Below are 16944 nucleotides of genomic sequence, written 5' to 3' on the forward strand. Positions count from 1 at the left end.
CTTTTTGGGCAATTTTTGGAGCTTTTTAGAGAGGTGTTTACCTAACTATTGGAGGTAAGTAATTCCTACCCAATGTAAGTTTAATACATAGATTATGAGTAGATTTTAACATATAAAATTGTAAAAGTTATGGGTTTAGTTGAAAAACCTAGATTTTGATAAAAAAGAGATTTAACCACGAAAATGATTACGGAATTGGGTGAAAATTATATATTTGAAATCGTGAGGTTATAGATAATATTTATCTTCAAAAATTTCCGAAATTTGACCACGTGGTCCTGGGGAAGAATTTTAATAATCTTCCAATTTGGGTTGGGTAATTACTTCAATAGTTAAATTATGAACTTTTGAGTATATATTGATTTATTTGTATAATATTTGGCTAGTTTCGTGTTGTTTGGCACCGAGTTGAGGATTTATAGCGTATTTGTGGACCGAAAGTGAGCTTGAGAACGAGGTAAGTCTCCTGCCTAACCTTGTAAGAGGGAAACTCATCCCCTTAGCTGTATTTTTGTTGTGAATTACTTGTGTGGGGAGCTATGTAGTCTTAGGTTTACTCCATGCTTTACTTGTATTATCGTGTTTGTTATGCATATTAATTATCTTGAATAGAGTTGAGACTATAGATTCTAAAGTTGAAAATTTCCAAGATAGATTTCTTATTTTGGAGAAAGAATTGAAAAATATTTAATAACTCTGAGAAATCTATGTCCTCTCTCGTCGCAAGTACTTCCACGAGCGAGGTAAACTTCTCTATTCTCATGGGAGCGGCCCATTCACCTCGGCAGTTTATTAGATACATTTATGGTTCGTGCCGTTCTACCCTTGGTAGTGCACACAGTATATTTTTAAATCGGGTCGTACGACCTCGGCATAAATCGTGCGTGATAATACTCGGAGCCTAATTACCCTTGATATTATTTTATGGCTTGAGAGGTTACAATTTATTTAATGACAGAAATTGATTTGGAGTTAGTAGGTGTTGATTAGAGATGTTGGCATTTACGATCAATTAAAGAATTATTTATTCGCTGCTTGTTATTGTGTTATTATTATTATTATTATTATTATTATTATTATTATTATTATTATTATTATTATTATTTACATAACTCATGCTTATTTAAAAAGTTTGTATTTTATTTGTTAGCCCATAGTAAGTGCCAATATCGACCCTTCGTTATTACTTCTTCGGCGTTAGACTGGATACTTACTGGGTACATGTTATTTATGTACTCACGCTACACTTCTGCACTGATCATGCATGATCTGAGGCAGGTGCATCTGGCAGTCATCCTGGCGCGCTCCCTTGATACTCCGAGACTTGGTGGTGAGCTGCTTTTTTCGAGTCCATTCTGCAGCACCCGAAGCCTCTCTTTTGTATTTACTTTCTGTCTACTCTATTTCAGACAATAGTTCAGTATTTTCTTGTATATTCTACTAGAAGCTCATACACTTATGACACCGGGTCTTGAAATTTATGCTAGTAGATATTTGACGGAGTTTTGAGAGTTTATTTCACCACACCTGTTCTTATATTTATTTACACTTTATTTTATTTGATTTTTCATCTCTTACTTACTTAATAAATAAAAATCAACTATTTCGAAATTGTTAAAAAGAATAAATACATGGCTATTTCATCGTTGGCTTGCCTAGCAGCGACGTTGGGCGCCATCACGGCCTACAGGGGAAATTGGGTCGTGAAAGTATACTTGTATATCAGTTTGGTATCGTAGAGGACTAGGCTCTTTTTTGAAGGAATTAACCAGACCTCTATCTTGTGAGTATATAATATACCATGAGGGCATCATAGAGTACTGACGAGTATTTTTTTATTGAAGGAATGAACCAGCCCTCTATGAGCCCCTATTAGCATATGCTATATACCAGGTTGGTATCATCGAGACTGAGTGTTATTTTGAAAGGTCTTCCACATTATATCATGTCAATATATGGTATATAAAATATAGGTATCATAGAGAACTGAGTGTATTTCTAGAAGGAATGAACCAGACCTCTATGACCATGTCAGTATATGATAATATACCATGTGAGTATCATAGTATGTTGCAACAATATACTTTAACTGCTACTAATATACTATTTTTCGTATACTATATAATAGAGTAAATAGATGCTTAGAACTATCTTACCCTGCAGAAATGCAGGGTAAGGCTGCGTACAATAGACCCTTGTGGTACTGACGAGTGTTGTTTTTATTGAAGGAATGAACCAGCCCTCTATGAGCCCCTATTAGCATATGCTATATACCAGGTTGGCATCATCGAGACTGAGTGTTATTTTGGAAGGAATGCCACATTATATCATATCAATATATAGTATATAAAATATAGGTATCATAGAGAACTGAGTGTATTTCTGGAAGGAATGAACCAGACCTCTATGACCATGCCAGTATATGATAATATACCATGTGAGTATCATAGTATGTTGCAACAATATACATTAACTACTACTAATATACTATTTTTCGTATACTATATGATAGAGTAAATAGATGCTTAGAACTATCTTACCCTGCAGAAATGCAGGGTAAGACTGCGTACAATAGACTCTTATGGTCATGCCCTTCCCCGGAACCCGTGCATGGCGGGAGCTTAGTGCAGCGTGCTGCCCTTTTTATATGATAGAGTATGTTATTTTATGATAATTAGTATAAGAAAAATTAAATTAAATAAAAAGATGTACTATATTGGTCACTATTTTTTATTTGGTATAGTAAAAAAGGAGAGAAAAAAGAATAAAAATAAAGGAGCCAAAAAGATGTGTAAAATTAGATTACGAGGAAAAATAAAACACAGAAAAAATAATTTAAAAATAATAAAAATAAAATTAGAAAAGGAGAAAAAGGAAAAAAATCAATGAAAAAATAGAAGAGAAAACATGTATCATGTGTAAGTAGTTTTAATCACTGATTTAGAGAAAAAAATGAGATAAAAGACATAAGATATATTATACCAGTTATATGAAAAGAACAGTAAATAAATATTTACTATATTAGTTATATTTTATTGCTATACAAAATAAAGAAAAATAAAGAAAGGATGCAAAAAAAAGTGAATGTGGTTAGATAATGTAGAAAAAAAAGAAGAAGAGTTAAATGAAACTAGAAAAGAAATAAAGAAATAAAGAAAAATGAACAAAAGGAAAGAAATAGAATAAAAAAAAGGAGCCAGAATTGAGTATGGAATTAAATAATAGTAAAAAAAGAAAATAAAAAACAATATGATTAAAAAAACATAACAGAAGGGAGAAAGAGCAAAAACAACGAAAAAGAAGAAAAAATAGAAGGAGGAGCCAATTACGCATAAAAGCTAGAATGGGTACGAATGGTAATTAGTTTGATGAGTACAAAAATAAATGGATAGTCAAGACTAATTAGTTTGATTTTTAGTTTGATTTTTACGGGTAAAACTCTAAAACTCCCTTAAATATTTGGGGGCCTAAGCCCTTGCCTTACCTGGAGCCGCCCTCAATTCCCAATCAAAGCCGGAAACAGGAACGTCCTTCTCATGTATCTATACCAATACCAATTCCCAATCAAAACCGGAAACAGGAGGAACGTCCTTCTCATGTATCTATAAATAAAATATATACATCTACTTCCGCGGTTTATTCACTGTCCAAACCCAAACATCAACCAACTCTCAGATTCCTTCTGCATCCAACTCCTCGAGCATTCACCAAATCGTACGTTTTTCTTTTCTATTCTTAATTTTTGCAATTGATTTCTTGTGATATTGGATGGAAACACTGACCAAAAAGCTAAATTTTTTGTTTTTTTATCTATCAAATTTTTAAAATTGCTCAAGGTTCTTGCCATTTTGTGTAGGCGTAGCTCAAAGTTGTTGATTCAGCTTTTGGGTGCTTAATACGTGTCCATGGCATACTCTATAGATACTTGCTAGAATAGATTTTATAACTGGATGTGTGTTTTGATAACTTAAGAATTGCCTTAGCACTTTATTTGACACAGAGTTAAATCTGAAGTCCGCCTCTGTTTAACAGTTATTGATCTAGCTAACGTTGCTCTGGCATAGATAGATTCATTCCACATGGGATTATTGTGGTATACATGAGTCATATGCAGCATGTTGAAACTTATATTCTGACTCCCTTTTTTTCTCCTCCAGAACTCAGAATCGCAATGATAGGTCGCTGTAAGAGACTTAAAGTCGAAGGGGACACACTTGATAGACTTACCGATCTTCCCATTTATGTCAAACACCAGATTGAGGAGCACTTGTCTATTGAGGAAGCCGCAAAAAGGAGTGTTTTGTCTAGAGCATGGAGACATGTTTGGTCCTCAATCCCCAAGCTCGTATTTTCTGCTCAGTTTTGCAAGAACAAGCCATCAGAAAAATTAATAGACATCATTAATACTATTCTGTCGCAGCACGATGGAGCCATTAAGGCAATCCTCCTAAATATTTCAACAATACCTTCTTCTCAGCACTCAATTATCGATCAATGGATGCTTTTGTTGTCAAGAAATGGTCTCATGGATCTCACCCTTCAGAATATGAACAAAGCTCCTTATACTTTGCCTTCCTACATATACGGTGTAGAACTAGAAAGTTTGGACCTGTCCAATTGCATTTTCAGGCCGCCATCCAGCTTTAGGGGTTTCCACAAGCTCAAAAGTCTTTCACTATGTTGCGACTTCTTTCTTGTGGATGCCAAACCTTGAGAACCTCCGTTTTATGTCATGCTCTGGTCTTCATCACTTGAAAATATGTGCTCCAGAACTTTTGCTATTAAGTTTCTTTACCAGTGGCATTGACAACCTTCAGCTGGGTCATTTCATTGACTGTCGGAAGCTGAAAGCAGTTGCACTTGCATCACAAAACAATCAACATAAAGTGATGAACTTGACCAATCTTCTCAGTGGCTGGACTAAAGTTTGTCGTCTTCTTTTGGACAGTTACTACCTCAAGGTAAGGTGCAAAATTTTGATATCTTTGCATAGCAAGAATGATGCATATATTTGTAATATCTAATGTTACTCTTTTGTGGTTGTCTGTTGTCCAGTCTTTTGCTTCTGGTACTGAAGTAGAGAGGTTTGCTACACGTCTCGACAACTTGAGGGTTCTCAGTTTTCATCAATTCAACTTTGATGATGAAGATCAAATATCTTCCCTTATAAGAATGCTTAGCGCTTCTCCCAATTTGAATGCCCTTCTATTTTCGGTAAGTCAATGAGTTCATGAGTTGTTTCTCCTTTTCTGAGTAAAGAGCTGTAAATGTTACTGATTTTACTTCTATGCTACTTTTAGTTGGGCTCGAAGAACAAAGGTGACATTGAAGTCAATGTAAATCATTTTGAAGGACCAACCTACAGGAGACAAGGACTCAACAAGCTTAAAGAACTCAAAATAGATCACTTCCATGGTTCAAGAACTGAATTGCTCTTTGTAAGGTCTATACTTGCTTCTGCACCTTTACTCCTGAAGGCCACCCTTTTGTTAGATGAAAGTGTTCATGAAGGCCAGCACTTGAAGATCTCAAAGGAATTGAAGGGGTTCCCTCAGGCATCTCCCAAATTGAAAATAATATGCGAACCGCTAAAACAAACCAAGCGAGTGCTTCATTGAGATGGATGTACCCGCTATCTCACCGTTTGTTCTCTGTAATAGTGACTAATTCAGGGGGTCCTATATTATTTATCTTGAGTGGCATGTTACCTTGGATATTTATACTTTTGGTCCCTCATCCAGAAATTTTAGTTTTGATTCTTGGTATTTGGCTAACATCATTTGATCATCAATTAATTGAATATGCTCCTTTGCTCATCTTTTCTTTGCTAAGAGAGATAGTTCATGTATTTTTTTACTCTCTATTTTTACTTAAGAATTGGTTGATTTGCATTTAACTTGAGCAAGATAATCGCTTGATTAATTTCATATGGTGACTGATTCAATGAAGCACAGAATCTTAATATTTTTTCTAAAATCGCAGTAAATAAAGGTTAAAAATTGGCAAGTAACTGTAATTTTCTCATTAATCAATGTTTGACAATTGCTTTAACAACAATTAAATGGGTTGTCTAATTTAAATTTTGTGGTAACCATTGCCTTTATAGATAAGCTGCAGAAGCGTAGGGGAAAGTGGAGGCATCCATGAATTGGCACAAGAAAGTGCCTAGACCATTTGAAGCTGTTTTTACCTGTATTATCGTTCCTTTCTCCTCACTAGCCGCTACAGCTTTCTCCTTGAACCTCTTCCAATCCTTTATCACAGTAATGGAGCAGATACATGTAGTGTTTTCTATAGCCTTTTTTTTTGTGGAAGTATGGGATCTTGTTATGTATTCCTTCAGTTTTGACAAAACAAAGAGAATTTGAGGGATTTCCATTCCTTATATTGTGGTTGAAGCACTCAATGCAAATGTTGAAGGGCTATATTTTCGTGTACAATATCTCAAGACTGGTGAAACTTGTAAGTAACTAAATATTTACACTAGTATTGTAACTTTTGACGGCAGAAGGCCAGGTATAAAAAATTTATGATTAAAATTCAGGATTTTATGCTTTTATTTCTGCTTTTTATTAATTATTATAGTGACTTTTTTTCTTCTATATGTAGCATCCAGAGGAATGCTACAAACTACTTTACCTTGTGACTGCTTTTCCTTCTGCTGCAGTATAACTGGTGTAAAATGGTTTCCATGCATTGATTTTAATGGAAGGTCTTTTTCATTTGCTATTTATCTGTGTTTCATAACCATCTACAGTAGAAAATGTAACTCCAAATTGGATACACCAAAATCTGGTTCAGGTTCAGCTGGTATATCTGTCAAAGGAGCCACTGTGGCAGCAGGGACGGAATGATCAGCAACACAGGCACCACGTTGGAATCAGAAGCAGTGAGAGTAGCTGGTAACTGGTTACTTGGCAATTGGTACTACCAAAGTAGCTACAACAGGATCGTCCATTTGTGATGGATCCGACACCGGGGGCCACTTCATCAAGGATTCTTGCTGAGTTGCCACAGCCAAAGCTGAGGGCTAGGAGCAAGATGCAGAAGATAGCTTGGAGTGTTTTAGAGGTGAGTTGGGAAAGTTTAGCCATCTTTTCTTTTGTGAATTCTAGGATGATGATGAGAACAAACTAATGAAGAGCTGAGGAGATATATATAGAGTTTGATTATGAGGTGCTTTTGGTGTGGAGTGACAAATTCCCTTATAGGTAATTTTTTTGTTGGGAAAGACCTAATCCGAAATGGGCATTAGGTCTGGTTGAACCAAATGTGAAAGTACTTTTGTAACTGTGTTGGCAGTTATAGTACATTATCTCGATACTAACTGAGGGGTCTGAAGTTGTAGCCATGAAGATGTACAAGTATTTTGTTTGATGAGTTAAATTTTTAGCTGTTCAGTTCAACTAATAAAAGTATTTTATACCAAATGAGAAAATTAATTAGCGGTTTCCAAATGTAAACCGCATGGAGATTATTTTAGATGTTTAGTTGTTCTATACAGTACCAAAGCTAACTTGATCTCTTTTTGACATCTTTAGCGAGAGTTTCCTCTTCTCATATTTCCTGTATTTTTCCTTGTTAAGCAATTTGCAAGCAACATAATGCAAGTTAAATATACTTCCAGTGTTTATAAGATAATGAAATTCAGCATCCAAGGGTGTGACCTAGTGGTCAATAAAGTGGGTGAGAACCATGAGGTCTCAGGTTCAAATCCCAACGGACCCTAGGTGATTTCTTCCCATCTATCCAAGCTTTGGTGGATAAGTTACCTGGTACCTGTTACTGGTGGGAGGTGGCAGGTATCCCGTGGAATTAGTCGAGGCGGTGCGCAAGCTGGCTCGGACACCGCGGTTATAAAAAAAAGAATGAAATTCTGCATTACACGTTGGAGACACCAAAGGGAGCCACAAAACTAAGGCTGTTGTCAAATTACCTTTCTTCTACAAAAAGAATTTTTTTTGAAATTCTTGAACTGGGAAAAAAAAAGAAACAAACAAACCTGTGTCGCTGTGCCAATCAACTGATTTCTCCAGGACCTCAGCTCTTGCAGGTGTATTCCAGAACTTGCATGTATACTATGTTTTCTGCTGTTCTATCTGGGTAGCTACTCTGTCTGTGTGAACCTAGCATCTATTTGAGCTCACATTGCTGGTCGCAGTATCGCAGAGACTCATAGCTTTATTATGTGTGATCTCGACTAGTTTGGGATTGAGGCATAAGTGTTGTTGTTTTCTATTTGGATATCAATTCCTTCTAACCAAGAATCCTCAAACATTTATTATTCATTACCCACTTACATTACTTGAATATCTGTTCGGTTAAAGCTCTTATTTTTCAAAAGTGAAAAGGTCTCTATGGCTTATTCCACGTTCCTTAATTGGCAGCGTCTAACTGTTAATTTCATCAATGTAGTCTGTCGATTTAGCGATACTCTTTCAGACCCTACACTAATAATATTCTATTTGAGCAGAGAGAGCACTTTCTTTCTGAGCTATTTTTCCTTGGATGTCTTTAGATTTGAAGTTTGCACTATCTATGCCTTATTTAATTTGCTTATTGAGTAAAATGTTCAAAATCAATAATGTTTTGTGTGAATTTCATTCAATCTTGAAACTATTGAAGATCTGTATAATTTTCCCTATGGTTTACACTTGGAAAAAGATTAGGGTAACCCTTACCTCATTTTGGTCATTATGTATTCAAAAGTTCCAGATAAAGTATCTTAAGATAATAGATTAGGAGTAATCTTCATCCTTTATAAATCTTTGTAGATCAAGAATTACAATAGGTATACTCATTTGTTCAAAGAAAAAGAAAGAGAAATTGAAAATTACAGCGCAGTTATTCTAGAAAATTATCTGATAGACTATTTTTCTGCTCGCTTGGTCTAAACAAGATAAACACTGGATGTATTAGCTTGTATCCTTCACTCTTACTAGAGGTTGCACTGACAACCTTAACAGTAGCATGCCATTCGTATCATGATAAATACTTTGCGAACAGTCCACCAAACAGCAGCTGGTATAGTGTTCCATAGGTTCTTCTTTCTCCTAGCCAGCTCTTTTCTGCTCCAACACTTGAACAGCTCATCAGTTTGCTTTGGCATAAACCCGTTGTCTTCCAGTCAGTGTTGTCAAAGGCGTGCTTAAAGCGCGCTTAAGCCCTGAAGCGAGACTCGAAACATGTTGAGCGCTTTGCCTCGCTTTGTGGGCGCTTTAGTATCGCATCAAGGCTCTAAGGCATACTATTCCTTTCCGATGAGTGTAATCATGAAATGGTGACATTAAACAATTGATATTTCACTTTATCGTAATTTTTTTCCAATTTCTTTGTCCATATATTTGTTATTCATGCTTATAATTATTAGTCTTTGACTACATATACATATTTTTACTTTTTCTCCCGTTGCGCCTTTTTTCATTAAAGCCCACGCTTTATTTGTGCTTTGCGCTTAAAGCCCCAACGGACCTTAGAGCTTTTTTGCGTTTTTTGCTTTTGATAACACTGCTTCCAGTAGCATTGAAGGAAAAATTCCACAACTGAGTGGGACAGTGCAAAAATAAGTGACTGTCGGTTTCAGCATGCTTTCACATGAAAAAACACATGCTGCATCGAATAAATGTTCTTTCTGTAGGTTTTCACGTGTGAGACATGCTTGTTTACTCACTATCCATGTGAAACAAGCAATCTTGTATAATGCTTTTGATTTCTATTATTTGCTTTCATGTCCAAGCTTCAATCTGGTTTCCCACTCTTGTAAGGGCTCTGTAACATGATGAAAACCTTTTATTGTCGTGCTTGGGGTCAAAACATCAGTAAGTTCCCCAAAGGAATCGAGATACCAAAAATTTCAGTAGTCCTAGGTAACTCCCAGTCATTAAATGCCTCCTGAAGCTTATATTCCAGCTTGCATTGTCTCTGCAATTTGCTAAAGTAATGATGAATTAGTGGTTAAGGTAAAAAAATCGGGGAATACATCCTTAAGAGCCCATGACCTGACCAATTATCCTACCAAAAAGAGGTCTCCTGCCATTACCAATTGTCATCCTTGTTCTGTTCATAAACAAAGGCCACGGGGATCCCCCCTCTGTACAGACACTACATGCTAGTTTTGAGTTTTGACAGCTCTAGTGCACCATTACCTTTAAGTCAAACTTGCTTTTCATTACGTCCATAGAGCGTCTACCTCTTTGTTGAATCTCCATAGCCATTTCATCATTCTGTTGCCTGAGATTCTTGATACTCAACCCACGATCCTTCTTAGTCAGAACAGGTGTGTTCCATCTTACCAGATAGAATACCTAATAGTGCTTATACAAAATGATACCTGATTGATCCATTTTCTGCCAAACCCCATATCTGTGAGCATATTAACTAGACATTCCAGTTAACATGGTCATATATGCCTTCTTTATATCTAAGCTGCACAAAAATATTTCGGGAGTTCTGTGCAAGTTAGATATTTCCATTTGGACAACTTTCGAAATGTTATCTTTCAATCTGGAATCAAGACATTCATTTGCATGCATCCATAGTCTTCTTTTAATGAATGTTATTTGCGACTTATCCTCCATTTTGTGAATTCACTCTTTTGAGTCTCTCTGTTAATAGCTTTGAGATGATCTTGTAGAAGCTTCTAATTAGAATTATAGGCTTAAAATCTCTCAATTCAACAACTGCATTTTTTATGGAAGTAGAGAAATATAGGTGGCATTTGAACTTTTTTTCAAAATTTCCTTAAAGGGGAAGTGATCCAGGGCCTTCATTATATCATCTTTGATAATACTCTATCTCCAATGAAAAACCCACCCCGGACCTTGTGCTTTATTCCCGTTGCTTGATGATCTCCAGAACTTCATCTTCTTCAAAAGGCCTTTATAGTCAAGTTTCTTCTTCCCTGGTAATTACTGAAGGATTACCCACAAGCTATTTATCTCCAAGTGGGAATGTTGTTATAAGATTGATATTCAAGATTTTCCCAACTTGAGTCCAAATGTTTATCATAGCAATTACTCCATCCGTTTCAATTTATACGACACACTTTCCTTAGTAGTCCGTTTAAAAAAGAATGACACATTTCTATTTTTGGAAAGAATTTAACTTTAAACTTTTTATTTTACGCATTTAATCTTATAGAGAAGTTTTTATAGTCACACAAATATTACAAGCCCACAAAGTTTTTACCCTTATGCTTTTAAGATAGTTTCAGAAGTCTTTTCTTCCCCTTAAATTCTGTACCGAGTCAAACTACATCATCTAAATTGAAGTGGAGGAAGTAATATTTCTAATATTATGAGGCCCAGTTGGATTCTTACTGTTCTGCACGAGGGAAAGGTCCAAAATGAGTTAACATTTGAACATTTTCTTATTCTATAATAGGGAGTTAGCAGGCAGCACCCCATGATCATGCCTGCTTGCCTAGGGGTATAATTTGTTTTTACCGTTCATTCTTAAAGATTACATCAGCTTTACCAAACTGCTCTTGCTCGATCTGCTGGCTCACACGCCTGAGAGTAGGCCACCTGGTGTTTTCGCCTTGGGGTAAAGGGTGGGCAATAAAAGATTTTACTTTTCTTTTGCATACAATTTTCATTCTGCTACACTCTCTTCCATCTTTCTAGTTAATTTTTGTCTGCTCTTCAAGTTTCTTGTCGTTGCCAATTTGCATTTGATCACTTCCGGGTGAGTTCAGTTTATACTGTATTATTTCCATTGTCTCTCTATCTGCCTGCATAGCTTCTGCATTTTTGTTTCAGCCTCTTCCTGTAGGTGTTTGAGAAAATTATTCAATGAATCAGCCTTTTCTCCTGTAGCTGTTTCAAAAGTTTTTTTTTAATGAATCTAATACGAGAAACACTAATTCACAATTATCAAAGTGATATTGAAGAGTCTTGCATGCGAGATGATCACTGGCTTTCAGGTTTGGGCGGAGTGAAATTAGCTTGAAGGCTTGTATGAGTATTCGGACTTCCGATTCTTAACGAAAAACCTGGTTTATACACTGTTTAAGCTTTTACCTATTTTGCTTTAACAGTTTAACGAGTGACGCACACAGTTTGCAGGTATTCCCAGTTACACGTCTGACTACTCCGCCTTTATGAGGTAAGCTAATAGAAAACTTCGGTCTCCCGACAACTATTTAGTTTTGCCTTTCAGCTGATATCTTTTTGGAGAGAAGCTGTAATTTGTTTGTAAAACTGCTTACATTGCTCGAATGCAGATGTCTGGGGATAAAAAAGATGTGCCTACAACACGTTCAGGACAAAAGTCCATGTCTGGCAGATAGAAGTGCTGAAATGAAACTCAATCACTGTAAAAGATACAAAGAAATATCAGCGGATAGACAGGAAGCATCATTATTATAATGGCATACGAAAGAACTCGATTCAAGAAGACGTCCTACTGTGGATAACTCCGTCAAATCAACATCTTTGAGTAATTCACCGTTTCAAAGGGAGAGTGTGCCCATAATAAGAGACTCTGCTCTTACCTCAAAAGAAGGTTAGCAAATTAAACTTCTGCTTTTTCTGTTTAAACACAATCAGTTTAAACTAAACATGTTTCATGCTTGATTATTACTTGCTACATATGAAGTTAGTATGTTACCTGCCCCTTCTGCCAAAGGAAAATGTTTATTTGGCCCTTTTTCCGTCTTTGAAACAGGCGAGTATAAGAACCATATTGTTTTAGTAAAATTTCGTTAACCATTTACTTATGTAATTCATAATTGTTTCTTTATTAGTATCCACATCAGATACATCTAATGAACGATGTGGTGTTGGTTCAGAAAATGTAACAAACAGAGGTTTGTATCAGTCTCAAGTTAGAATAGTATTCCTTCTCTTCCTTTCAAGTGCAAATTCACTTCTAACCATTTCCATAACATTCAGGGGTTGGACTAAATAGAAGAGCTCATCTGCACATTAGTCAACTACAAACCGAATTTGTTGCTCCATAGTTGTCCCAAATTGTAAATTTTGTGGTGCAAGAAGATTCTAGTATGAGTCCCCTGAATTTTATTGCAGTAATGGATCAATTAAGCTTACTTCATATGAAATGCCTATGGAGCTACGGAATTTATTTTTGGGGTACTACCAAAGAATCAGACCTTTTTCGAACGTATATCAGGACATACAGTAATATGTTTGCATTTACTTCGCTCGGGGTAAAATATGACAAAGACTTGGCTTGGAGAAATTGCGGTATTTGTACATTTAGTGTTCAAGGGAAAATGTACCACTTCATAGATGATCTATGACAATGAAAATGAGGTAGCAAACAGAATTGCTTCTTCGACTAGAGTTCATGAGTCGATGGTCAGAAAATTGATGAATATACTACAAGATAATCCATATACTGTTTTCCTGAAATCTCTTAGCCGACATTACGGAATTATCAAACTTTTACATTGCACTCAAATGTGACTCAGGCTTAGATCAGCGAGTATATAGCCTACCTACCGCATCAGAAGTTGCAGCAATAATGGTGGCAGAAGGTGTACATAGTATTTCCACACCTCATAATCGAATTTATACTTGCAGCAATAAAAGTCAATTGGTTAACTATTACTATAGATGTTATGATCCTTTGCAGTACCCACTATTATTTCCATATGGTCAAGATGGTGACACTGCGATATTGAGAAAATAGTACAACCAAAGAATCTTACCAGATGTCGTGTCTACTGTACTGTGAACACGAACAGTTACCGAGTGTTGTGAACATGTGTTCAATTGATAATTTTCTTGATATGGAAGCTCAGGTACTAGAACAACAAAGAAAAAAAAAAAAAGAAATACTGTGCCGTGAGTATTATTGTATAAAATTCGAATACGAGATAGTAAGGCTAATGAAATCTTACATACTGGAAGAAGATGTATTCATAAACTTGGAACACAGCGATTGGGTTTCTTCTCTTTTAATCTAGATTTATGTAGAATTGAAGTTTTGCAGGGTGTTCTTGATGTCTTAAGACGTGGTTAAGAGATACTTCTAAAATTGGAAAATAGACCTTACATTTACAGGAGGACCAAGAGGTATATGCCGACGATATATGAATGCTGTTGCTTTGGTACAGTGTTTTGGAACACCTGACTTGTTTCTAATAATGACATGTCATCGGTTATGGTCAAAAATAAAAGAACATTTGTTACCTACTGATGAGGCACAAAATAGACCTGACTTTATTAGTTGAGTATTTAGAGTAAAACTAGAAGAGCTAAAAACTAATATATTGAAAAGAAATGTATTTTGAAAGGTTGCTGTTTTTATGTACACTGCATAATTCCAGAAACATAGGTCTTCCACATGCACATTTCCTTATTATTCTTGATAATGAATACCAATTGTTGACACCTGAATCTTACGACAGAGTTGTACGTGCTGAATTACCCGTCTATGATAAACAATTTTAGTTATATTCACTTGTTATATCATATGATGCACGGTCTCTATGGTCATTTGAATCCAACAAATTCATGTATGAAAAATGGATGTTGTAAATCCAAATACCTAAATATCTTGCTGATCGGACATCAAAAGGGAAAAATTCTTATCCAATTTACAAAAGACGACAAACAGGTGAAGCTGTAAAAATTAGAGAATAATTCCTCGATAATCCTTTTTTACTTGACAAGTTTAATTGTCATATGATTGTTGAGATTGCTTAGACATTAAAGTTGTCAAGTACCTTTACAAATACATATGTAAAGGACACGATAAAATTGTTTTTTCTGTACATGACTATGGTAAAGACACAGAGATCGATGAAAAAAAAGAATATCATTCTGTTAGATAGGTATCTACACCTGAAGCTATGTGGTGTTTATTTGATTTTTCTATTAGTGAGATGACATCAACTGTTTATCATCTTCAATTACACCACACCTTGAAGGACAACAATATGTTTCTTTTAAAAGAACTGAAAATATAAAATGCAATTTTAAGTAATCCTATGATTAGAAGTACAATATTGACATAATCTTTGTTATAAACCAAACAAATAAAGATGCTATAGAACTTTAGCTGTTGTACAAAGAACTTCCTGAATACTTTGTGTGGCAGTTACAGACAAGACGTGGACACTTCGAAAACAACATAGCGTTATTGGACGTGTTGTCACATGTCCTCCAGAGGAGGAGAGATATATCATCTCAGGCTATTATTACTAAATGTGAGAGGACAATATCATATGAAGATCTGCGTACTGTAATGGAACATATTGTATTACATTTAGAGAAGTTGCTGAAAAAAGGGGATTATTACTTTCTCACAACAGCTTGGTTGACTGTGTGATTTAAGCTGCAAGTTATCAATTGTCACATAGTTTAAGACAATTATTTGCTACGTCATTGGTATATTGTAGTCCTACCAATCCGACGGAGTAGTTGGAACAATTTTAAGACTCAAAGTCGGAAGACTTCAAACGCTTGCCTAATAATGGATTTAAAGATGTTCATCATAGAGTCCTTAACCAGATTAATGATGAATTACACCCCCACGACATTAATGAGTACCAGCTTACTCCAGAAAATATTAGAGCTTCTGCAAACACAAAAGAGGCAAAAGAAGTTTATTTTGCGAGAAGCTTAAGAGTTTGTGAAGATGATTTATTGTTAGAAAAAAACTAAATGCAGATCAATGAAGAGCATATAACATGATTGGTGATAGAATATTTTCCAACAAGGCAGGAGCATTTTTTACTAACGAGTCTGAAGGAACCGGTAAAATTTTCTTATATCGAAGTTTGTTGGATACTTTAAGATCTAAGGGATTTGTAGCATTAGTGGTTGCGAGTTCTGGTGTTGCAGCTTCTATTCTTCCTGGAGGGCGAACTGCTCATTCGCGCTTTAAGATCCCCATTAATATTGATGAAAAAATTACTTGCAATATCAGTAAGCAAAGTTCACTTGCCTGTTTAATTCGGGATACAAAATTAATTGTATGAGATGAGGCATCAACGGCCACAAGGAAAACGATTAAAGCTTTTGATTTACTTTTGAAGGATGTAATGGATATTAAGACGCCCTTTGGGAAAAGTTGTTTTTGAAGATGATAGTGAGGCAAATTCTTCCCGTTCGAAATGAGAAAAAAGAAGACTTCATTTCTAAGAGTTTACTATGCTCTGAAATTTGGAATCAACTAGAAAGTTCTTTGATTATTCCCTCTATCACTGAAAAAGAATCTCTAAACGAGTTATTTGAGGTAACATATCCCAATATAGACTCCTTATTTCATAATTCTTCCTCCATAGTTTCTCGTGTGATCTTGGCAACAAAAAATGATTTTGTTCATGAAATAAATGATATGCTCATATCTAAATTCCCGAAAGATGCTAGAACATTTGTTGCAATTGATGAAACTGTTGAATCAATTCAAAGATTATCTGCATAATTTAAATCCTACGCCTTACACATTGACTTCAAAAGAAAATTATCCAGTGATATTACTACGATATTTAAGTCCCTGTGAAGGTTTATGTAATGGCACCCGATTAACATGTTGTAATCTTAAAACACATGTTATAAGTGCTAAACTTGCTAGCGGTAATTTCCAAGAATATCACTATTAGCATCACGAGATGAAATATTGCCAATTGCTTTTAAAAGAACACAATTTTCAATACGATTGTGCTTAGCTATGACTAAATAAAGCTTAAGGTTAAACTTTGTATTTTGTTGGAATTTATTTGCGTGAACTTGTTTTCTCCAATAGTCAACTTATGTTGCTTTGTCAAGAGCCAAAAGTTCAAAAGGTGTGAAACTATTAATTCGAATTTCGACCACTAACATCAGATAGAGAGGATGATCACTCGATGTGTAACATAAATAATGGTGAAGTTATTCAAAAAGCGTTCAATTAACTGCCAGATAATAGTTTTTATGCTTAACTTTCACAAAAATAATTGTGTTTTGTTCACTCTATGTGCCTCTCACTATTTAA

General features: G+C 35.4%; 1 protein-coding gene across 4 annotated transcripts; it reads left to right on the top strand.

Annotated features, from left to right (window-relative positions):
- LOC109235568 (F-box/FBD/LRR-repeat protein At1g13570-like) lies at positions 3464-13296 on the top strand. 4 transcript variants are annotated; one of them, XR_002069407.1, is made up of 7 exons: positions 3464-3714; positions 4158-4961; positions 5056-5214; positions 5301-7071; positions 12038-12105; positions 12224-12808; positions 12894-13296. XR_002069407.1 is itself a non-coding variant. In XM_019401731.1 (6 exons), exons 2-4 carry the CDS (start codon positions 4701-4703, stop codon positions 5616-5618), a joined length of 738 nt encoding a protein of 245 aa, XP_019257276.1. In that variant the 5' UTR covers positions 3464-3714; positions 4158-4700; the 3' UTR covers positions 5619-7071; positions 12038-12105; positions 12224-13296. The 4 variants fall into 4 exon arrangements, 1 of the variants encoding a protein (XP_019257276.1); XR_002069408.1 differs by having other exon boundaries at positions 12224-12504; XR_002069406.1 differs by having other exon boundaries at positions 5301-6712; positions 6802-7071; positions 12224-13296.

Source organism: Nicotiana attenuata, chromosome 12 (assembly GCF_001879085.1).
Source record: "Nicotiana attenuata strain UT chromosome 12, NIATTr2, whole genome shotgun sequence".
Classification (NCBI taxonomy): domain Eukaryota; kingdom Viridiplantae; phylum Streptophyta; class Magnoliopsida; order Solanales; family Solanaceae; genus Nicotiana; species Nicotiana attenuata.

Coding starts and splice junctions, on each gene's coding strand:
- LOC109235568 (XM_019401731.1), top strand. CDS start 4,701: ATGCCAAACCTTGAGAACCTCCGTTTTATGTCATGCTCTGGTCTTCAT. Junction 4,962..5,055: donor TGGACAGTTACTACCTCAAG/GTAAGGTGCAAA, acceptor TCTGTTGTCCAG/TCTTTTGCTTCTGGTACTGA. Junction 5,215..5,300: donor TGAATGCCCTTCTATTTTCG/GTAAGTCAATGA, acceptor TGCTACTTTTAG/TTGGGCTCGAAGAACAAAGG.